Source organism: Strix uralensis, chromosome 16, assembly GCF_047716275.1.
Source record: "Strix uralensis isolate ZFMK-TIS-50842 chromosome 16, bStrUra1, whole genome shotgun sequence".
In the NCBI taxonomy this organism is placed as follows: domain Eukaryota; kingdom Metazoa; phylum Chordata; class Aves; order Strigiformes; family Strigidae; genus Strix; species Strix uralensis.
In genome coordinates this window covers 4,830,444-4,853,793 of record NC_133987.1, presented here as the reverse complement: position 1 = coordinate 4,853,793, position 23,350 = coordinate 4,830,444, and the positions used below count along the sequence as shown (strand labels likewise).

General features: G+C 42.2%; 1 protein-coding gene across 9 annotated transcripts in view; it reads left to right on the top strand.

Annotated features, from left to right (window-relative positions):
- Nucleotides 1–23,350, top strand: part of TSC2 (TSC complex subunit 2) — a 34,845-nt gene that overhangs the window by 2,840 nt on the left and 8,655 nt on the right. For 4 of the 9 annotated variants that reach the window (XM_074885573.1, XM_074885574.1, XM_074885580.1 and 1 more), the window contains 29 exons: nucleotides 334–444; nucleotides 1,280–1,424; nucleotides 1,559–1,676; nucleotides 2,163–2,211; nucleotides 2,636–2,761; nucleotides 3,109–3,182; nucleotides 3,533–3,659; nucleotides 4,321–4,464; nucleotides 4,692–4,829; nucleotides 5,040–5,143; nucleotides 5,938–6,019; nucleotides 6,937–7,092; nucleotides 7,424–7,540; nucleotides 8,086–8,208; nucleotides 8,480–8,586; nucleotides 9,191–9,344; nucleotides 10,120–10,242; nucleotides 10,568–10,702; nucleotides 11,271–11,460; nucleotides 11,879–11,972; nucleotides 12,286–12,388; nucleotides 12,602–12,696; nucleotides 15,225–15,356; nucleotides 17,156–17,320; nucleotides 17,972–18,124; nucleotides 18,289–18,401; nucleotides 18,797–19,018; nucleotides 19,829–20,044; nucleotides 21,723–21,791. In XM_074885573.1, coding sequence (XP_074741674.1) covers nucleotides 334–444; nucleotides 1,280–1,424; nucleotides 1,559–1,676; nucleotides 2,163–2,211; nucleotides 2,636–2,761; nucleotides 3,109–3,182; nucleotides 3,533–3,659; nucleotides 4,321–4,464; nucleotides 4,692–4,829; nucleotides 5,040–5,143; nucleotides 5,938–6,019; nucleotides 6,937–7,092; nucleotides 7,424–7,540; nucleotides 8,086–8,208; nucleotides 8,480–8,586; nucleotides 9,191–9,344; nucleotides 10,120–10,242; nucleotides 10,568–10,702; nucleotides 11,271–11,460; nucleotides 11,879–11,972; nucleotides 12,286–12,388; nucleotides 12,602–12,696; nucleotides 15,225–15,356; nucleotides 17,156–17,320; nucleotides 17,972–18,124; nucleotides 18,289–18,401; nucleotides 18,797–19,018; nucleotides 19,829–20,044; nucleotides 21,723–21,791 — 3,685 coding nt within the window. The remainder of the gene's footprint in view (nucleotides 1–333; nucleotides 445–1,279; nucleotides 1,425–1,558; nucleotides 1,677–2,162; nucleotides 2,212–2,635; nucleotides 2,762–3,108; nucleotides 3,183–3,532; nucleotides 3,660–4,320; nucleotides 4,465–4,691; nucleotides 4,830–5,039; nucleotides 5,144–5,937; nucleotides 6,020–6,936; nucleotides 7,093–7,423; nucleotides 7,541–8,085; nucleotides 8,209–8,479; nucleotides 8,587–9,190; nucleotides 9,345–10,119; nucleotides 10,243–10,567; nucleotides 10,703–11,270; nucleotides 11,461–11,878; nucleotides 11,973–12,285; nucleotides 12,389–12,601; nucleotides 12,697–15,224; nucleotides 15,357–17,155; nucleotides 17,321–17,971; nucleotides 18,125–18,288; nucleotides 18,402–18,796; nucleotides 19,019–19,828; nucleotides 20,045–21,722; nucleotides 21,792–23,350) is intronic. The other 5 variants (XM_074885575.1, XM_074885578.1, XM_074885577.1 and 2 more) reach the window with 5 other exon arrangements.

Here is a 23,350-nt window from a genome sequence, read left to right as displayed (position 1 = left end):
GTTAATCCTGTATGAGAGGGGTTTGCTAACTCCTCCTGTCTTGTTAATAAGCAAACTCAAACTGGTTTTAAACTCATCTTGTATTTGGGTGAAGGTTTCTGCACAAATGTTCACACTGAAGTGTGTGAATGAAGAACTTCAGTTACTGGGGTGCAGGTTGTCATGTAGGACGGGATTTGTGTGTCTCATGTGATTCGTCAGAGAACTCCAGACATGAAATCCCTAGGGATCTTTTTCGTTAACTTGCCATAATTAATGACTGATATACTGGGTAAAGATCCCAGAAGCAGCTTAATTTTCCTACTACTGCCCGTCTCCTGGGTTTGTTTGCAGCATGCGGTGGAAGCAATATGGAAAGTGGTAGCTGATATGCTCCAGCCAGAGCGCCCCATCGAAGCCAGACATGCTGTTCTTCATCTGCTGAAGTCGATCGTCCAAGGACAGGTGAAAACAAACAAACTGTAGAAAAAACACTACACTTAAACTAGGGTTTGTGCAGAGTATGAACGTGAAAAATATTGGGTGGCTCTTTTCTACAGCTTTCCATGTTTCTTAGTTTGGTTGTGCCTAGTAAATGGAAAGAAGAAACATTTTAATTTAACTCTTGGTTTGACCTCATAGGAAAACTTTTCATACAACTCACAGAAAACCTTTCTGTTTTGGGGCAATGTTCTTGAAAAAGAGGAAATACTTTGGGTTAAGTTCAGCATAGTACAGCAAATTTTATATGGTCTTTGCCCAGACCTATTAGTCCTAGTCTGCAGCTGGTTTTGATGTTTCAGCATGTCAAGTATGCAAGAAGTTCTGTCTGAGATACTTTCCTAGCCTGGCCAAGTTAAGCATACTATGAATTCCTCAGATTTCACAATGTGCTATACAAACGTAAGACTGTATCTGACCAAAGTTCTAGTTTTCAGTGTCCTGAAGAAGTAGGGATAGATGCTTATGAAAAGAATAGCATTGATTCTGGTTTGTTGGCTTGGGTTTTTTTTAAATGCTTTACTGGCAGTGCTGGCAGTTGCAGTTTCCCTGGATTACTTTGTGTATTGGATGCTGCCTGTGTGTTGCTGGACAAAATGCCTCCATCCCTGAGTGCTGATATAACAGATTGAGAAGACCTGAGCCTTTGTCAGTAGCCAGTTGAGGTTGGAGGTATTTTCAGGAGACTTTCGTAGTCTGTAGGAAAAGAAATAATTGCAGGCATGAAGATTACTGTCATAGACCTTGATAAGGTCCAGGCATTCACTGTTATTCCCCCCTGCCCCCGCTTTTTTTTTAGGGTGAGCGATTAGGGATTCTCAGAGCACATTTTTTTAAGGTTATTAAGGACTATCCCTCCAACGAAGACTTGCATGAACGGCTTGAAGTGTTCAAGGCTCTAACGGAGAATGGACGGTACATCACCTACTTAGAAGAAGAGTTAGGTGAGTATTGTCTCTATCCCTCTTCAGTTTGGTGGGAATAAGTCAAGGGACAGGCATTTAGTGATACGAGAAAAAGGAAGTGATAACACTTCTGCGTAGAAAGCATGTTGTAACCACTTGTTTTCCTTTTTTAGCTGACTTTGTACTACAGTGGATGGATGTTGGTTTGTCTTCTGAGTTTCTTCTGGTTTTAGTGAACCTGGTGAAATTCAATAGCTGCTATCTGGAAGACTATGTAGCTGACATGGTCCAGTAAGTTGTTTTTTGTTTTTTCACTCCTACATGCTTATTCTTGGTAAATTACAGGAGGCAGTTGCAGATCAATATACAGATAAGTAGAATCTTTTTCATCTGATCTGGATCTGTTCCATTCCAGGTCATACCTTACATTTCTGACAAATATTTGCTTTTCAGTTCTTACAACTTTCAGGTCTGTTTTAGTTTAACTGCATGTGCTTGCCCCATTCCATGCGGTGGGACCTGACTGCATTGCTTAGTCTCACAAGGGGTCTCTGCTGCTGTGTTAGTGTAGGCAAACTGAGTTGCATTTAAGTGCAACTTTAAGCTCACTTTATAAAGGAGGTTGTAGTGTTCAGTGTCTCTAGGAGTGCTATCAACAATGCCACAGTAAGGGGAATGATGAGTAAAATAACATGCCAGTTTACTTGTCTGTTTTGGCTCTTTGTAATTTGCCTAATATTAAGCAAACAATTACAATTAGATGTTCTTTCCTAACAGCAAGATATGCCTCTTGTGCATTCAGACTTCATCATCTGTGGACATAGAGGTCAGTAATTTGAGTCTCTCTTAGTATTTTAGAGTTCTTTGAAATTCTTTGAAACTGTAACTTTTGCAAATAAAATCAGATCATCAGACTCTCAGTTTATTCTCATCTTACAAATGAGCTAATAAAATGTTATGAAGTATTTGTAAGCCATTAGATCTTGTACACCAATAATCATTTTAGTCTAAAACAAACAGAGCATCGATGACAAGCAAATAGATTTTTCAACAGTGCTTTTTATGGTTTACTTTCCATCTTACAATGATTTAAAAAAAAAACCCAAAAACCAAACCAAACCAAAAAACAACCCAAACATCTCTGTATTCCTTTTGACTTCGAGAAGATTTCCTGGGGCTGCCAGGTTAGCATTTGACCTGCTTTATTTGTGGAGAAGTGTATAACCATTTTGTCTTTCTCTTCCCCAAAGATTTCCTTGCAAGTCCTAGATGCAGTTGTTTGCTATAACTGTCTGCCATCAGAGAACCTGCCAGTATTTATCATCACTCTGTGCCGTACCATCAACGTGAAGGAGCTCTGCGAGCCGTGCTGGAAGGTCAGAACTTTATTGTAGTTTTGTTTTTTTTAAGGAGTTTGCTGTTTGGGCTGCATAGAGGAAGTGTCAGATGTGCCTGTGCCCATCTGCTATAAATTTCAGTTTGGTTTTAAGAATAAATTAAAAATAATTTCAAGTATTAAGGGATCAGCACGTTGTTAGTGCAAGTCCTGTCATGTCCATGGAATTTACCTGTAGTTTCCTCTCAGCTGATGTGACAGGCTTCTGCTGAAGTGGCTGGACACATTTAGTTACCGTAAGCGGGCATGATCGGCCAGCTAACTGCATATTTAGGCTAATGAGTGTTTTAACAATTGGATATTGAAGTGTTCTCTTTGAATTTGCAGCTTATGCGCAACCTTTTGGGAACTCATTTGGGACACAGTGCCATCTACAACATGTGCAGGATCATGGAAGACAGGTAAAGCGGGTGTATCTAACAAACCCCAAGGGATTCAGTAGAGGTCCTGCTGAGATAGATAAGGGAGTCACGGACCTCAGTAGAACAAGCTGAAGGTTCTGGTGCTTAGAAATTAATTCCCTTCCTAGTTATGCTGCTGAATGCTCAGTTTTTGGCTTTTCTGTATTTAATTTTCCTTTGTTTACAGTTGTGCTAAATGATTTTCTGCTTTTAATGTTTGTAAATAGCTGTGCAAGGCTCTGATGTGTGGCAGCTGGGAATTCCCATTGTGACAGTGTATATTCCTGTTGACTCTTGTCTGTTAAAATAGTTGTAGCGTGGTCTAAGGCTTTCCTTCCATCTGGTCTTAGAGCTTACATGGCGGATGCAGCGCTGCTGAGGGGAGCTGTGTTCTTTGTTGGGATGGCTCTGTGGGGTGCTCATCGCCTCAATTCACTCAAGAACTCCCCAACTTCAGTGCTGCCTTCGTTCCTCAAGGTAGGATGGGATGCTGGAGGAACTTTTTAGTCAGGTATACATCTGGACCTGTACAAATTTAGAACAAAAATGTGGTTCCCTACACTGAAGAGATCTCTGTATGCCTGAAAGATGAGAGACAGCAATTGGGTATGGGGTGATGCGTGGGGAAACAGTAAAACAACAGCAGATTTAAGTTTGGAACTGAGGCCTCCTTCTGGAATATCTTTGTTGGCCAGAAAAGCAAAGTCTGAATTCTTTTTATTAAATAGCTACACTGTGGGTACTTTAGCTTAAAAAATAAAAACAAAGCAAAAACTTTCCCTCCTTCCAGTGTGTGGCACAAAAAATGAGGGACAGTGTCTTCAGGGACAGCCTCAGAGCTCTCTTAAAATTTTCTCATCCAAGTGCATCAAGCAGGAATTACCAGCTTTAACCTCATGTGCCTGCTCTGTAAAATGGGTCTGTGTTTGACATCTGATCTCAGCTGTTCACAAGAGTGCCTAACTACACTTTACAAAATGGTTCTTTGCTCTGCCCTTTGTGTGTATAGACTTGAATATATTCATCTCAGACCTTCAGGCTAAGTTCCTAATTAGTGAGGCGTGTTTCGTTTGAATTTAAGAGGGTTTCTGATCCCTGCTTTCCAACTGTTAACTGACTGAAATGCTTTGTATTCCAGGCCATGACATGTCCCAATGCAGTTGTGTCTTACGAGATTGTTCTGTCCATAACACGTCTAATAAAGAAGTATGGGAAGGAGCTGCAAGCCGTAACGTGGGATATCCTGTTGGACATCATGGAGCGATTGCTGCAGCAGCTGCAGGTAAGTGTTGAGCCTGTCTTGATGTGCTTTCAATCAAAAGACCTTGCCATAAATATTTTTGCAAATTGATCTCCTCTTTGTACACTCTAGTGAACTTGGAAGCTGAATGAAGGTTTAGCCCAGTTCTCAGTACTGTGCTTCTCAAGCAACTTTTCTGTCTGTATTTATAAGTTAGCACTTTCTGGTAAGGTAGAACTCTTTTAGGAGTGTTTTTGTCTCTGTTTCAGAGTCTGGAGAGCCAAGAACTGAAGTCCATTGTACATGATCTTTTGACTACAGTAGAAGAACTCTGTGATCAGAATGAATTCCATGGCTCTGAAGAGAGATTTTTTGAGCTGGTGGAAAGATGTGCTGATCAGAGACCAGTAAGACTTTCCTTATTGTCCTCCTTTGTTGCCAGTTGAGTCCCTTTTGTAACTCAGTACAGTTGAAAGTTGGGATTTCTAAAATAACGAGTGGTCAGAAAATCACAGCAAAGGACTTACATGAGCCTTGTCCTCGTGGTGGCGGTTGGGGGAATGGATATATTGTATTTGCTTATACACTAAAAAAAATTCTTGATCTTTCCATGAAAGGAATCTTCTGTGTTAAACTTGATAACATACAGAGCTCAGTCCATTCATCCTGCCAAAGATGGCTGGATTCACAACCTGCAGATGTTAATGGAGAGATTCTTCAGGTATGAAATCATAACTTTGTGAACACAAGGCACTTTCAAATGTTTCTTGCCACCTTTTCATGTTAGATAATTTTATTTTCTGAAGTTCTAATGTTAGTAAATGACTGCTAAGAAGTATGGTAGTTCCAGGGCACACTACATGAAAGGGTTTTGTTTAACAGAAGAAAAACTTTCCACTGAGTTATTTATGCTTCTTTTTTTAAATTTCCTTTATTTCCATTGGATGGTGCTATTTCCATTAGCTTAAGCAGTTCTGTGTTTCACTCCACAGCACTCTAGTTCTGACACCAAACAAGACTTTCCTGTTAAGCATCAGGATTGCATATGGTTATCCAGTATTAAAGTTATCTGGTTTTGAATTGGTGCTCCTAAAAGTATTCTCGTGCTCTAAAATATCAACATACAGCAATAACAAACTTCTGTCTCATCTGTGAAATGCTGCCAAAGAGCAACTCTTCCTTGGTGCTGTTTGTTTGGTTTTAAATTTGCTCACCAGGGCACTTGTTCTTCTGACATGTGCTTCCCAGTTTGGATTGGAAATGGGAAAACTGCAGGTACAGGTCTCCAGAAGTAGTAAAAGCTGAGTTGGGATTCCAGTTTCCAGTTGTTCTTGAATATGATTTCATATGTAGAGACATTAACTGAAGGCTCAGCTGATCTCTAAAGGTTATTGTTCTAACTCTTAAGAAGTTTCTCAGTTTACTTTAGTTTTACTTTCCTTTTCTCCTCTCCCCCCTTCCCTAAATATCAGCAACTTTATTTTATTCATCTTGAATTTGCTCTTCCCATTTTAGGAACGAAAGTCGTAGTGCTGTTCGTATTAAAGTTCTGGATGTCTTGTCCTTTGTCCTGAGTATTAACAGACAGTTCTATGAGGTGTGTGTTTATCTGTTTCTGATGATCACATGTGAGATCTTAAGTGGGTGGGAAAGGCTTTGGTGAGGCATGTTTTATGGTGTGCTTCAGGTCGTCTCTGCCGCTGGGGAATGCACAGAACTGTGCTTTAAATGTTGCACACAATAGGCCTGTTTCTGTAGGATGCTTGAGGGAGGACTTGCCTTTGGACTGTCCTTAGCTGGATGCAGGTATGTGCAGCGGGCAGTGGGAGCTGCTGTGTTTCAGAGGATATGCCTGGTTGTGTATTTGCTTCCCTGTTTAAGGTCATTAATTCCGTATACATTTTATTTTGGAAGAAAGGGATGTCAACATGAGAGATGCGGAGTTTATTTAAAAGCTTTGTAAAAAGATGAGGTCTGGACATAATCTCACACGTGAGCAGATTAACTTGTCTTGGTGCTTGCAGTTTAATTGCAATCCAAGATGGAAGGTGTCTGAGAGAGGAGTTACAGGAGAGCTCTGGGGATGTCTTTAGCTCCTTGGAATGTACCCAGAGTGTCAGAGGACAGGAAAGGGCAGAGGTGCTTCTTGGATTCCTTCAAGATCTGTGAAAACATGATGCTGTTCGATATTTCCTCTCTCTCACAAAAACCCAAGCCCTAGAAATCCCTTGTCAACAGTTTATTTGAGCCTGGGCTATCGAGTCTGTAGGATAGATGAAAACCAAAGCAGTGAATCCAACTTCAACAAAAGTCATAAATATTTGGAGGGGTGGCATGTAGAAATACTTAATTGTATGGAAGAGGAAAGATCAAGGAACCAAACAGTTAGTTGAGGAAAAAGCCTGATATCAGAATATCAGTGTTCTTTTGTTTGTAATTATTTGTCTCTTTAACATGCTGATTGAACAACTGACAGCAAAATGTCGAGGCTTATTAAGGTCTGTCCTCTTGCAGGAAGAGCTGATAAACTTGGTTGTGATCTCTCAGCTGGCTCACATTCCAGAGGATAAAGACCATCAAGTCCGAAAACTGGCCACTCAGCTACTCGTAGACCTAGCTGAAGGCTGCAACACGCATCACTTCAACAGCTTGCTTGATATCATAGAAAAGGTGAGGCAGAGTTTGGTCAGTTGTCAGTAGCATCACCACATTTTTTTGCCCGATCCTCTTACTGTGCCTGAGGAGACTAACCTGGGACTGTTACCAGGTACGTGGCTCAGCAGGATATTGTAGAACTGCTGGGTTTTGGAGGGTGCAGGTCTGAAGGGCAGAGCAGAAGGGAGCTTTAGAAACCCTGTCAACACACATCCAAGCTACCTGACAGGGCTTGCAGAATTTCCAGCGAGGATGACTTGCCGTAGTCTTTCCTGACCTTCCAGGGCGGAAAGAAAGAAAAGGTGTGTTGCAGATTTAAACCATGTGTTGCTTTTCTTTTTAAAAGGTGGCTGCACATTCTCTTTCATCTCCTTCTGAACTGGAAGAGAGGGACTTGCTGTCGTATTCAGCTTCTTTGGAGGATGTCAAGACAGCAGTTCTTGGACTCCTGATAATTCTTCAGGTAAATGCTGCAGAGTGTTAAACCCGTCTTCTTCAGAATAGTCTTCTGCTGGACTTGGCTTTTTAGATAACTCTTCTCCTACTATGAAATATTCCAACTTCTGTTTTGTCCACTTAATATTTTAACTCTGGTTTTGGTTATTCCTTTTGCTTTTGGGTACTGTATGACTGTCTGGTAAATGTTTCATTTTCTTAATTTCCATTGTGCAATGAATCTGAGCACATTTTCACGTGTGGAGGGCAGATGGATTCCTAAACTAGCAGAAAGGGAGTGGTTCATAACCTTGCCCAGATCCGTTGTGTTTGGGTAGCGTGTCCTGAGATACGGTTGGGCAGTTGTGAAGAGCTGGTTGTTGCAGCCAGTGCCCTTCTGGAGCCAGGCAGTTTCTCTGGATTCTTTGCAGAGGTTCTGTCTGGAGCCATCTGTTCATCCTGCTTTCAGGAGCAAGCTTTTGCTGTTTTTCTGGAATATCGTCAGTGCAGACACACATTTCTGAATAACGAGTGTCAGCCTGCCTTTTGATCTGTGTTTCTGTTCCTCTGTAGACAAAACTCTACAGCTTACCCTCCAGCCATGCAACGCGGGTGTACGAGATGCTGATTCACCACGTCCAGCGCCATTATATATACGCGTACAGCCTTGCTGTTGCTAGCAGCATCAGACTGCAGGTATGAGCAGTAACCAAGGCTTTCAGGGCAAGAGCTGCATGCTCTCTTTCAAATTCTGGGGTAGCAGGTGGGGAATGTGCACTCTGGAGCCTGCCAGCAGTAGAATTAAATGTTTCTTGGCTAATAGGAGTATGTATGTGTACTGTAAGACCAGAAGTGATGCCTCCTACAGAACTGGCCACAGCATCTATTAAAAATGTCTTTGTACTTCCAAAAGTATCACATGGGGAGGTTTGGGTTTTGAGTGATTCCAGTATCTTCTCTCTTACAGGTATTTGATTTCCTGCTGATGCTTCGAGCAGACTCCCTCCACCGTCTTGGCCTTTCCAACAAGGATGGAGCAGTGAGGTTCAGCCCTTACTGTCTCTGTGATTTTGTGTAGGTTTCTCATGGTGTTAAGCAAAAGCTGCTTTCCAAACTACTTGGTATTTTTGTACAAGCTTAGTGGTCCAGCAGTAGCAATCTGTAGTTGTTCTAAATCTTCCAAATCTTGATGAATCAGCTGCTAGACAAGTCTATAGTTACAACCTAGGATTGTCTCAACTAATAACTCATTGGTGAACTGTTCTTAAAAATCACTTGCCTATGGAGCTCTCAATCTCAGACATGAAATCTCTGTTCCTGCTCACAAAAATATTTGCAATTTCCTGCCTGAAACCAGTTTTCACATTGAGGTTTGATTCAATGATTTGTACAAATCTGGCTATTTTTAATTTTATAGCTTGGTCTAAAGTTGTTTGTGTAACACGCTCCAAAAGGTATCTTTCTAAATTTGCTATGGGCCTGGATAGAAAAATCCTTCACCTAATTAGACTCTCGTGGCTGTCAGTCTACTGGGCAATGCCGTGGTGTTTAATTGAAAATGCAATTTATATTGTTGTTTGGTCATTAAACCGGCTACCAAATAGGGTAGGTCACATGAATAGGCTGTTGTGATTTTGATTTTACATTACATGCATTTTTCTCCCTTTCGATGTTGTAGAGAAGCAGAGAAGAGGACTTCTGAGAAGAAGCCTACTGGCACGCTCTCTCCGCCTTCAGGCAGTCCCAGCGTGCCTTCCCAGAATGCCACAGTCCGTGTAGGGCACCTGCCCTACTCGATGGTCTTTGGGGTCCTCCTGCAGTGTTTGAAGCAAGTACGTCCCCTCGTCATGACAGTTGTCATCTTCACCTGAAACGCGTCAACTGAGACCAGCTGGCTGGAGAATTCTAGCCCAGAGTATCTGAATAACGTCTGGAAAGCAATCCGTAAATCCTTCTTGGGCAGAATATGTGTGTAATTGTGCAGCTTCTCAACCACCAGTGGGAGCACCAGTTCAGCTCTTCAGAAACTAAGCAGAGCTTTCATTTAGCTCTGCTTTTTGCAGACAAGGGCAAAAAAATGTGTTAAACAAAGATCGGATAGGTCGTCCTGTTTCTGAAAGGGCATTTGAAGCTAAAAGAAACCCTCCTACTGCAAGTTTTTAAAGTACTGAAACAGTGAATGTTTCAGTCGCTAATAAACTGTAAATATAAATTGTTCATTAATGTTGTATTGGACAAATGTGCTGAGGGGTTGTCTTGCTCTGGAAGTTAATTTCTGCTGGTGGTTAGGAGAATTAATTTCTGGCTCTGTCTTTCTGAGCTCAGTCAGATCTGGATACAGAAGTTGTCTTCGAGTTTGCAGTGCCAATATTGCACCTAGAGCTGGATGACAGACAGGAAGTAACTTGTGACAGCTAAATACCACTTCTTTTTATGTAGCTACCGTGACAAGACATACATCTGCCTAGGAAATGGCATGTTGTCTGAAATTTGATTGGTCTTAATTTCACACTGAACTGTCTACTTGATGTCTACTGAAATGTCTACTTGATTAAAGTCCCATCTTAATACAAAAATTTTCCACCTTAACTTTTTCTTTCTTTCCAGGAGACAGACTGGAAGGTGTTGAAATTGGTCCTCAACAAATTACCTGAATCCCTCCGCTATAAAGTGCTATTTTTAACCTCTCCTTGTAACATAGACCTCCTGGCCTCTGCGCTGAGCTACATGGTAATGCAACCCTACTGATGTTTAATCACCAGATCCTTAGTTTTCTTGAGAGTTGATTGGGGGCGGGGTGGGGGGGGGGGTTTGAGTGTTTTGTTGGGGTTTTTTTCTTCAGTCTAATACTTTGAAGATTAGCATGCTGGTTGTCAGTCCTCTCTCACCTTCCCTTTTTGTGAGGGCTGTTTTAGGTACAGAAGTAGGTAATAACGAGGGTTCTTTATGTATGTGTGTATACATGTGAAAAGGGAGCTACGGGCAGTGCCTGTCTACTGCCTTTTAGAGAGTATTTTTAGTGTGAGGTGTTCTAACTTACTGTGTGATGTATCAGCTCACAGACAAAAAGACTACCGACAGGCTCCATGGCACCCCAGAAGGCTTTTCTCGCACTGATTTGCATCTGGCTGTAGTCCCAGTACTGACGGCATTAATATCTTACCATAATTATCTGGACAAAGCTAAACAGGTATGGGGAAAGGAAGAGGGTGTGTAGGGGGGACGGGGCCTGAGCCTCTGTGGTAGAGCGTTTTCTCATACTAGCTGATTGGGAGACTTAAGTGCAAGATAACACTGCCCTTTTCTGTTCTAAAAAGCTGCATCTGCTGCATTTGGGGTGGGGTCAGGGGTGAAAAAGTACTTTGCTGACTTTGTGCAGCAATAACTGTCTGGTCAGCTGGACTCACTGTTCTCCATCCATACCTGTGCCCCCTCACAGGTTGCTGAGTGACTTTATCCGCTGCTGGAAGACCCTGATAAAGATAAAAATTCTGTTTAATCAGAAATATAAATATTAATTTCTAAAATGTCTACTTGATTAAAGTCCCATCTTAAGATTTTTGGCCTGGAATACATGCAACACAATTTAGGGTTCCATTTTAGTGCGTTTTGGATAAGAATTCCTGTGCATCGTAGAGGCCTTGCAGCAGTGATACCTTGCAAGCCATTCTGAAAGGCCAGCTGAAGTCAGGAGATGGAACATCAGAGTTGTTCTCTTTCCCTGTGTTATGACTTCTTTTCTTGTTTTACTCTCGTAGCGTGAAATAGTGTATTGCCTGGAACACGGTCTCATTTATCGCTGTGCAAACCAGTGCGTGGTGGCACTCTCTGTCTGCAGCGTCGAGATGCCCGACATCATCATAAAGGCACTTCCTGTCTTAATAGTCAAATTAACCCACATTTCTGCTACAGCCAATATGGCCATCCCTCTTTTAGAATTTCTTTCAAGTAAGTTGTAATGTTCTAGTTTTGATCTAGAGTTGTAAATGTGTTGTTTGCACTAAATATGGGTATTTTGATGGTGTTAGTGACGTGGAATGCATCGTGAGGGTTTCTTGAGTTTTGGTGATGCCCTTGCACCATCCTCAGGATATAAATGTTTGATCATCTCTTGTTTGTTACTGTTTTTCTGTGTAAAGCACTTGCACACACTGAAGGTAGAGATACCCTTTGTGTCATGCAGCCATACAGTGATGGGAAATACGAAGGTGCTTTCTCCACCTTGCTGCCTATCACTTAAATAGCATGAAATTATGGTGTTAACTTCCGTGTAGAAACAAAACAATTCAAATGAAACCAAACTGTGATACTGAATAGCTTGTGTTCAGACCTCACCTGTGTTGGTTTTCTCCTGGAATGGTTCTAGCTCTAGCCAGGCTGCCTCACCTCTACAGGAACTTTGCAGCAGAACAGTATGCCAGCGTGTTCGCCATCTCCCTGCCATACACAAACCCTTCCAAGTAAGTTCATAGCAAATGTGCTTCTTCCTCACCTGTACAATTAAGAGGATGAGAAATGCTTTTTTTGTAGTGCTTGGGTCAAGATTATTTATAGGGTATCGCTCATTCTGGTATCTCCAGGCTTCTTCTGAAGAAGGGACGTACTCACCTTAGACAAAATATCTGTTTTTCTTGAACAGAACTTTTGAGGGTATTTTTCTTTATACTTACAGTAGGTAAAGGAACAGTTCAGATTGGAAAGTCCTTCTGTTCAGTTCTGGGATGGCAGCGTAATGCAGCATTAAACTCTGTGGAGATCTTTCTGCTGTTTTAGGTTTAACCAGTACATCGTTTGCCTGGCTCATCACGTGATAGCTATGTGGTTCATTCGGTGTCGCCTGCCCTTCCGAAAGGACTTTGTCCCCTATATTACAAAGGTAATGGACACTACTGCATCAAACAGTACATAATAAAAATGATGGCTTACAAACTGGTTTGAGAAGTTTAAAGATTCTGTTTGAAGCTAGAAAAACTTTTCTCATCAACGTCTTTTTCAAAACTGTGAGTTCTTGTGTGTTGGCCCACGATTGCAGTCTCCCAGCTGCACGTCCTAGCTGTTGTAACTGTTACCCGTTTGTCTCAATCGACAGGGTCTGCGCTCAAATGTCCTCCTTTCCTTTGATGACACACCCGAGAAGGACAGTTTCAGGGCTCGCAGTACAAGCCTGAATGAGAGGCCGAAAAGGTAAATTATATCTGACTCCAGCAGGTCTTGTGTTCCCTGTTGTAGTGTTCACGCCCTTCCCTGTGTTCCTCTGAAGGAGGCTGGGTCTAGTTATCCAAAATCTGACAGTGCATTTAAGCAAGCAAAGTAAACCTCTTTAGGTCGGGGGATTGGTGAAAGACAGACTTAGGTTGGTAAGAAGCTGGAATCAAACCAAGCTGACAGTCTGACAGTGCATATGAGGACATTGCTGACTGTTCTGGAAGCCTTTGCAGTAAGGTGTGGGGCTTTTTGTTGTTAATTTTTGAAAATCAACAGTTCTTTCAGGTTGATGTGTGTCAGTACAATGCTACCAGAAGTAACAGAGAAGGGTAGTACCAGAAGCAATAGAATACCATGTTCATATTGATAGTGTTAACTCCTTTTGATAATTGATCTGTAACAACTAATTAAATGATTGCCAGAGAAGTTGTTGTGATTAGCAACCTGTAGAAATTGAGAGAGCCAGTGCTGTGTTTTTCCATAGTGTTATCTGTCGAGTCAGTGTACTGGGGGGGGGGCAGACAGCTGCCTTCTGCGTGTCTGGATGTCCTGATTCTTTTTTGAATCTTGAAGCCATTATGTCAGTTTTAAGCAAAGCCTAATGTCTTCAGAAGTCAGAACGCATCTTGCCAGCAGTCTTTCAAAGTAACTTTTGCCGGGATAGGGGAACATTCCTTGGAAGGCATTCAGGGTTTCTCTAACGTCCTTTCACCTGCAGGGCTTACCTAAATTGGTTCACTTCACTTGCTTCAGTGTTAATGTGCAGTAAGCAGCCAGTGGCATTTGAACCCTGGGGAAAGTGCCTCTACTTTAACTGCAAGGCTCAATGAGTATCTTGCAATGAAGAAACACCATCCCTGCCCTAATGCTATAGCTGTGAACCCTGTTTTGTGTTTCATCTCTCCCATCTCCTCCTCTTTCATTCAGAAACTTGGAAGAGAAGCCTTTTGACACTCGTCTCTCAAATTAGAATTTCAACTAATCTTTTTTTTTTCCAAAAACCTGTTAAATTCTACCAGGTTGGAATACTACTGTATCTAAAGGCTTTTGCTAACGCTGCTGGATCACTTTCCACAGAAATCTCTGCTAAGGAGTGTGGGCTGTACTCAGGCAGCAACCCGAAACACCAGAATGGCAGGATGCCACTGCCTCCGAGTCTCTCGGAGCTTGGACTCTGGCCAAGGGAGAGAGGAAATAGCTTTGAGCAGATATCTGTTTCCTTGCTTGAGAAGCTTGTGTGCTTGGTTTTCACTCCTTAAGCCCAAAGAATAAGCATTTCTAGGCCCTAGCTGAGGTGCTGGGGTGGGGATCCCAGTGGTTCCCAAGGTTGCGGGATGGTGCGACGGTGGTGTAGGTGATTATCTGGGAGTATGAGCCTGTGCTCTCTGTAGTCACATCTCCAGCTGTGGCCAAAAGTGATCTGTAGGAGGTTGTTAGGAGAAGAAGGACAAATAAATTCTGATCCTTCCAGGTGGCAATCAGAAATGTAATAATTCACTGAAAGGGGGGTAGCAAATAAATCATGTTTAGAAAGAGCCGGAAGGGTTAAATTAGTATCTGCATTTTATATATGGGGATGTGAACTGCTGGACCAAGTGTTACATCCAAATCAGTACTGAGCCAGGCACGCATCTCAACTGAGACTAATTAAAGTGCCTCTTAGATGTTAATTGCTGTCATCTCCCACGTGTGGCTGGCGCCTGACAGTGTAAAGGCTGATCTTCCTTTCTGTTCTGGTTGAAAGTCAGGTGTGGGTTACCTCGAGCCACCTGAAATTAAGACAGTTTGTGTGACAGAAAAGCATCACTCAGTCAGCAACAGCCAAGAGGGTGTTTGTCGTCTTGCCCTTCCATCTGTGCAGTGTGAGAAGGATCAGGCTTGTAGAGATGGGCTTGAGCTGAGCTAAGGGGCACCCCTGGCTGGCCCTGGGTGTTTCTGTGATTCAGGGTAGAAGCTCAGATTTGGGCCAGGCCTAACAGAGGTAGAAATGTCCAACATATTCCTGTGTCTCCTAGAAAAATGTGCCGCTACCTGGTATGGGTAAAGCTTTTTAGGATCTGGTCTCTGTGGAAGTAATCAGGTCTTTAGCTGTGCTGAAGTGGTGAGTTGGGGCAACACAGGAGGTGGTTGAACTGCACAAAACTTCTCAGACTTGAGAAATTTGTGCCAAATTAGCATTGCGGTGCTCTTGCCTTTGTTTAACAGCGCAGTATTCCAACTATCATTTCAATCAGTTTTTTGTTTTAACTTGTACTAATTTCATTTGTTTTGTAGCACGTTTAAAATCTTATTTTCAAAATGTGGTTTGTCTTTTTAATGCTTTCAGCTCTGCTTGTTTGTACGTTTTAATTTTTTTTTTTTCCTTTTTTGGCATTTGTTTTATTTTACATCACCCTCCGGGATCCCCCAATATTGACCCTGTGACCTGTGACCTTTCAACCTACATCCCTACAATGATTTCCTCCCTTCCTGTGACCTCTTTTGGGGCTTGGTGCTTCTCCACCTAGTAGTTTAAGACTAGCCAAAAATGCAAAGCAAGGCTTGAATAACTCTCCTCCAGTGAAAGAGCTGAAAGAATCCTCTGCAGTTGATGCCTTCCGATCCCGCAGCATCAGTGTGTCTGAACATGTGGTCCGCAGGTAGAGGCACTTTAAATGGGGAGAATCCAAGAGCAACTCAGCACTTGGAAATTTTACTGCAAGGGTGGGTGGAAGCAGGGGGGAATTGCATGTGGGATGCTTGCATGACTTTGTTACGCAATAAAAAACTGGCCTTAGCCACAGTCAAAGGTTTTGGGAAAGTATCGTGGGTATCCCATGGCTTCCCAACGCCAGCTGTTGGGTTGTCACATCACACCCTAGATTGTGTATGGTTACTTTGCCCTATTCTCTGATGCTTTAGCCACAAAAATTTCTATTTTCAAAGTAAAGATGGTGAAGGGGGGGAAAAACAAACAAACAAAAACCACCCCGAAAAAAAAAAAGGAAAAAGGTTGCATTCTGTGCAGGTGAGAGTCCTGGTTAAAACTCAGTAAAACTTCAGCCTTCTAAGCAGTGACTTGCCCCCCAGCAGAGGCTTTTCATACTCTGCAAACTTATGTACAGGCCCTCCTCCCGAGCTGTGAGGAATGGTTCTGGCCTCAGTTTAGGATTTGTTCTTTGAGGCAAAGGGAGCTGACGGAAATATTCTGGTCTAAAGTATGATGCCATGAAAACCTTGATTTGTCTTTCCGTAGTGCAGTGAAATGTATGCTCAGCCCATACGCAGCTACTGCTTTCACGACCGAAGAAAACAAGTTTTGATTGCAGACATTGATTTGCTCACATGAAAGATGGAACAATTTGTGCTAGTTTTTCAAACGTATTTCTGGATCACTCTCCCTGAGTGCTAAACTGCTGTCTATAACATGTTGGTTTAAAATCTGAACCTGAAGATTTGTGCCTTAATCTCTAAGAATTGGTGTCAGTGGAACTTTATTTTCTGTGGTTTTAATTTTGACTATAACTATATGGTATTTGGGGGAAAGACAGTGAAATGACTGAATTGTGAATACAATTCCAGCACTTCATTCTCTGATATCCCCGTTAATCTATTAGGTGATTTTCTTCTCTTGTATTTATGTGTAAGTGGTAGTAAATAAATGTTCAGTTAATTACCCTTAATGATGCCAAAGAAGTTGCCACTTCTTTGATAAAAAATTTTTGCCACTTTGATAAAAAATCTGGCTGTACCTGAGCTTAGTTTGTGTTAAGATGGCATGAGGAATTGTCTTTATAAAATATTGCAATCCAGCCTGTTATTGCAATTGTTTTAAATTGCATTGCTAACTTGGCTGATTTGAAGGCAGAGTTGCTCTCTATTCTTGTGCCAGTTTCCTGTTCAGAGTGCAATTTTTTTTCTATTTCAAGTTAATTTAGATTTTACAGAGCTATTAAATTTGGAGGAAAAAAATCAATATATGAAAGGGACGCAACAGAGAAAAAAGCAAACCACAGGATTAGAACGTTAAGTCTGGAGTGCTCTGATTTATGGCTCATGGGCAACACGTTGCCTGGGAAACTGTGCAGGTCACGGGACGCTTGCCCTCGCTCTAGATTAGCGAACTCAAAGCATGGTGCTGCCACTCGCTATTTGCTTGGTGCACTTGCCCATGGGCCACCCATCATCAGAGAGCACTGGCCTGATCTAGTCAGTTGACGGACATTTAAATGTTTCTCAGTCTCTCAAGATAAAATACGCTTCCTGCAATGACAATCTACAAAGCACAACATGAGGCTGATCCAAAGACATGTTTATTATGTCCTGGGTTTAACGCCTGGCCACCTCTCTGATCTGGCACATGCATGTATCACAGGTTGTTCTGCATCACACTGTCTTTCGGGTGACAGGGACAAGCAGTTTGCAATGTGATCTGTCAGTTGGAAACATTCTCTTCTAGTCGGATACAGACATCCATCACTAGTTCAAGCCTGGGCTCTGCAGATGAAAATTCAATGGCTCAGGCTGATGACAACTTAAAAAATCTCCACCTGGAACTCACAGAGACCTGTCTGGATATGATGGCTCGATACGTCTTTTCAAACTTCACTGCGGTGCCTAAGAGGTAGGGGTCAGTCAGTGACCGTGGGAGAGATGTGTCTGTTTGAAGCTCGTATTTCACTGTATGAGTGGAAAATTACCGTGACACATTTGAGATTCTGGCAGGCCCGGGCTCTGAAGCCATTCCTCGCAGATAAAATCTGGCGTGGCTAAATATGAGGTTAGATGAGAGAAGTCCGTTGGAGCCAACCAGCCTTTGCCTCGGCCTTGAACTGTCCAGAAGGAGATGCCTTGAAGGCGTGCTGTCTGCGAGCAGTGCTTTGTTCCATGTCCTTGCTGGATAATCACAGTCTTCGCTGCAGAACCGAGTGTCATGCCAGCTGGCTTCAAATGGAGGGCATTTACTTTTCTCACTAGCCCTTCCCAGAAGGAGACTCATAGCTCAGACAAGGCTCGTTCCCTTCTGCTCTGTGATGTGTGTCCAGGATTGAACTAGACTGCTCTGTAATGTGTGTCCAGTAGTACTGCCGTCAATTGATATTAAGTTCAGCTCATCCCTTATCCTGATGGGTAACGTGTGTGTTAACGACCAGGAGGTACATTAAAAATGCCATAAAATGAAGGAAAGCAGGCAGTACCTCCTCTGTAGTTACGTGAAATCAGCCACCTGCGTAGGCTCTGCTCTGCACTGTGCTCATCACAACTGTGTTTCTAGGTCTCCTGTGGGTGAGTTTCTGTTGGCTGGAGGAAGGACAAAGACGTGGCTGGTTGGTAACAAGCTGGTGACCATCACTACAAGTGTAGGAACGGGGACAAGGTCCCTGCTTGGCCTAGACTCTGGAGAGTTCCAAAGCTGCACGGAATCAAGGTAATTTTTGCTCCCATTTCTAGAAATTTCCACCTAACAAAGTCACTTAAACCGCTGTTACAGTGCATCTTTTCAGGTTTTCCTCTTACCAGAAGAGGAGTGTCTTATTTGTCCAGCATGACAGATTTCTCTCTCAATATCGTTAATATCTTCTTTCTCCACAGCTCAGACCCTGTTTTGCAAGTGAGACAAACTAAAGAAGCTCCAGCAAAACTGGAATCTCAAGCTGGGCAGCAGGTTTGCAGAAGCTCTCGCAACAGAGTCCGATCCATGTCTGGTAAATTCCTATCCTGGAGTTTTTCCTCTGTTTCTGGGTCCGTGTTGCAGGCTTGAGAGTCCAAGTGTCTGCTGAAGAGACCTGTGCCTAAACTAATTTGAGAATCTGGACCTGTCTGGCATTTAATAGCTGTTGGCCTCAGGGGGTGGTGGTGCTCCTCCTGCTTGCCTCTCCTTGCAGATTTAACCATTGGTGAAGCAGTGGGTACCAGCAGTGAGAATCACTGATGTTTATCTAACCTCTTGGTTTATAAGAAACGCATGGAAGGTGAAGTTCTCTTAGGTTCCCAATATAGTGTGTGCAGCTGCTAGAGGGGCTTAAAAGACTTACTACTTCTGAGATATTTTAGTGCTAACTAGGCATGGCCCTCCCTTCTCTTTTGTCTGCCTTGCTAGGTGGTCACGCCTTACGTGTTGGTGCCTTAGACAGCTCAGCCTCCCATTTTCCCAGTGGCTCGGCTTCCCAAGGGACACAGGGTCCTCCTGCTCCTACATCTCGCTCAGAGAAGACTAATCCTGCTCCACAGACACCTCTGCAGAAAGAAAAAGCAAACCTAGCTGCGTATGTCCCGCTGCTGACACAGGGATGGGCAGAAATCCTAGTGCGCAGACCCACAGGTATCTTTACCCGAGTCTGGAGTGAGCTCTTTTGACTTGCTGAGAAACCGGAGCCTGAATGAAGAAGAAAAATCCGTATTTAATTGCAAAGGGATCTCTTTATTGCTTACTGCCTCTTGAAACTCATACATCTGATACTTGATTCTTTGCAATCACTCTTTAGTGTTTTAACTCTACAAAGACCTGTGAAAAGGTTGAAGCAAGGACTTAAGTTTGTATATTAAGTACTGTTACAGAAATAGAGCCGGATAATACCAACTCTACTTTGCATTTCCCATTTTTACACTGCTCTGTGGTCTTTCTTGAAAATCAGTTTGGGCTGTGTTTTAGCTTCCTGTGCTGGATTCGAGATGAATGAGGCTTATGTCTAGAGCAGCTCGTACCTGTGTCTGCTGGTAGGGGAGGAGTAAGGACATGTTCAGGGTCAAAATTCTCCAGTACTGGTATCACTGAACATTAACAGGGGATTGTAAATTTTAGCTGAAAGTTGTTTCATAAGAAAATAACTGACCTGGTATTGTTAATTAGAACACCTGAAGTGTTTTGGATGCCTTTTGGGAATCTGCTGTAGTCATGAGTTACGGAGGATGGTTTTTGAAGAGCTTGGGGTGAAGTACAGAGCACTGGGAGCTACTTACTCAAAATAGGAAATGAATCAATTGATTCTGGCAGAGTCAGGAGAACTGAGAATGTGGTCTGTTTTGATCTTTACTTGCAGAATCCAAAAGAATTTGTGCTTTTTTCAATGTGAGTTGTAAACTTTCTGGAGTTGGGAGTACTTAAGACTCTTCCCTAATTTTCTCTTACCAGGTAACACAAGCTGGCTAATGAGTCTGGAGAACCCGCTCAGTCCATTTTCTTCAGATATTAACAATATGCCCCTGCAAGAGCTCTCTAACGCACTCATGGCTGCAGAGCGTTTTAAAGAACACCGAGAAACGGCTCTGTATAAATCCCTCTCTGTCCCTTCCTCCAGCTTGGCCACCGGCACAGCCAAACCATCGCTCCTCCAGCGTTCCAACACAGGTGAGGGATGTCAAGCCAGCAGCGTGTCCAGCCTAGCTGTCACTAGTCTCTTTAAAGTCTGTTGAAGTTACTGCAGGTCTTCTAGAACAGTAAATTTGTAGCACGAGGAATAACATAGCAATGAGAAGGGGAGTTGGTTCATGTCCCTAGAAGTTTTCAGTGAAAAATTCCCTTCCTCCTTGCTTCTGATGTTCCATCGGGAAAGTACCTCTCTTTCATAAAGAGAAGAAAGAGAGGAGTAATGGAGCTTCTTTGGAGGAGTAATGTGTTTCATGCTTGCTGTTTCCCAAATGAAAATGATCAAAGTCATGAATCTTTCCCCTTTTCCACTTGTTTGGGGCTGATCTGGGCATCCCACGTGGGGATGGATCTTCCCATGCAGCGTTTCCATTTCCATTTGTCTTTGGTACAGGAGTTTGTGTTGGGCCCTGAGCTCTGGGCTCCTGGGAGAACGGCCTATTGCAGACCTTGACAGCCAGGCTCATTTAGTTGCCTCTGTCTTTTACAGCATGAGATAGCAGCATAAAAATCCTGTTGGCTGCAGATTTATTCACCTCTTTAAAGGAACCTTTAGCCTTCCGACTGGTGCAGTTGAATCGCTTGAGTTTCTTTTGATGCCTTTGTTTTAACATAGTGGCCAGGGATTTTCACTATATTTAGTTTGGTGCTAGTTCACTTCTGAAAGAGCTCTTAATGTTGGGAGGTTAGTGCTGACCAACAGCTGAAATTTTTTAAGCTTTAGGTAATCCCTGCTCAGAGCTCTTATCAACAACATCTAACACCGAGGCTCTCGGCACTGTCAAAACTGAGCAGTGGTAACAGCAGATGAGGCTTTTCTGGGAAGCTGACGTCAAGGGTATGGATTGTTTGGAAACCTGGTAAAAATGCTAATTTTCAGGTTTGTTTTAAACAGGGCAGGGTATGATTTTAGGATTTCAGAATGCGTAAACACAAATCAGACTCCAAATGAAATTATCACCTTTTTTTAAAAAAAAAAAAATTCTTATCCCTGAACACTTTTATTGACTCCTATGAATTTGTGGCGTATAGGTGCTAGCTGATTAGTTGAAAGAAGCACCCACCTGAATGCCACTCCTGTGGCAGCCTGAGAAAATAATTTTGGGCACATTCTTGTTAACACAGTTTATAGTAGACTCGCTGGAGCTGGCTGGCGAATGGATGTTTTGAAGAAGTTTTGCTGTCAGACTGTCATACGCATGTTCTTCCTCTTTAGAGGTTAAAACTAAGTGGATCTTTATCCATACTTCCACTCTTCAGATTCTTCTGTGGGTTTAAACATGATCTTTTGCCAAAAACGTGTAGCTCAGGAAAAGCTCAGACTGGTTTCCTGCGTGCGTTAGGATATCGCGAAGGAGTTTGGTGTTTCTAAAACTCACAAAGATGCATTCTGCGAAAGAGGGCACTTCCAGTCTGCATTGTTTGAATGTGTTTATGCCTCTGTATTCATGTTGAGACCTTGTACCCTTAAAGTATCCCTTTGGCATCTAGTGAGCTTATCCCAGCTTGTTCTTTCCTTTGTTTTTATTTATTTATTTATTTATTTTAAAATAGGCTCTTGGTTACATTTTTAAACTCTGTGCTTTTTAATTTTTTATTTTTTTTTCATATAGTCTCTCCTTCCTTTTGATGTAGCTGCTCACTTGATTTCCCTTTGCAGTGGCCTCTTTCTCTTCCATGTACCAGTCCAGTTGTCAAGGGAAGTTGCACAGGAGCATATCCTGGGCAGGTATATTTATATATCTTTAAGGAAAAAAAAAAAAAAAAAAGTATTGCCATAGAAGAACACCTCTGATTCATAGAAAATGTGTCCCTCATACTTCATTTTCCCCTTCCATGTCTCCTGTCTGTACCCAGTCTCATTACTCTCAACAAATGGGATCTTGACTAGCATGAAGAAGTCCAAGCCAGATCCAACATTTGCAAGTGCAGACAATTTCTTAAAGCAACTTTTGTTTTAGCGGGGGTGGATTGTGAGTCATGAGGCACGGTGTTAAATGACCTGTCGAAATGTCTGAGTGGCTTGATTAATTGAATTATTTATTTTCAGCTTCATTTTACAATTGGCTTTGTGTTCTGCTCAATGTAAAAGCAGTTCTGAGAATAGCATAGTATGCTACAGGACAGCTACCCTGAAACAAAGTCCCATGCTGCTCAGCCCACAGGAATCTGTCAGAATTGGGCACAGACAAGATAAAAGGAGCTGATACATATATCTGAGATAAATATATATATATATATATATATATAAAGTTTGACATTACAACAGATGCTGGTTGAAAGTTTTTTAAATAAAAAAAGAAGAAATATATTTGAGGGGGTAACCTGCTAAATTCTAGCTTTTTGGAGGCTCTGTAGTAGTGCAAAATCTTTCTCCACTTCAGTAAAATAGACTTGGTAATTAAATGAAGTGGAGATCAAATTGCATACCTTACGAGCGCAACACCTGCAGTGCTTTGATAATCTGCAATGCTTTGTGATTTTAATTAGAGGGTTGAAATGTCTTTCTGCCTTCTTTCCTTCCCTGGAAAATTCTCTGTAGAGCAGCAGGGTATTCTTAACTGCTGGTTGTTGTTGACATAGGCCTCTTAAAGCAGCACAAAGATGCTGCAGTAAAATATTTTTCTGTACTTCTCCTCTCTGCTCATATTGTTCTCTTCCCACCTAAAGAATAATTAGTGAGTGCTCACATTATTTAAAAACACCAGCAATCTTGGCAGTAGTGTAAGAGCTAGGGAAGCTTGGAAACACTGGATATATGCAGGTGTGTTCTGGCTTGGACAGCTAACCAGATCAGCACGTTGTTTTGGGGTTTTTTTGGTTTGGTTTTTTTTTGTTTTGTTTTTGTTTTTGTTTTTTTTTTTATTAGAAGGTATGTGTGTGCAATGCTAACTCTTAATTGCTTCTTTGAAATAACTTTGGTCCTGCGAGCTGAAATCAATCCAGGAAAAGCTGCTTTAGTGATTTTTTTTTTCTTTTTTTTTTTTTAATTTTGCTGATTTTCTTTATTTTTTGTGTGTGTGCTGATTTTTTTTTTTTTTTTTTTTTTAATTTTACTTTGGAAAACAAATCTTGGCCTTTCAGATTGGTCTTCCAGTCCCTTGTGTGCGTAATGGGAAGCCTCCTGTTCTCCAGCCTTTTCCTCAGGACAAAAAAGCAAGGCCGAGAGGAGCCTTTGGTCAGGGTCACTGCCTGGAGTAGAGCCAACGTTAAGCGCTGCGATAACCTCCTCCACCGTAGGCAGGGCTTCCAGGGAGCTCTCTTGTCAGTGTGGTTTCATTGACCATT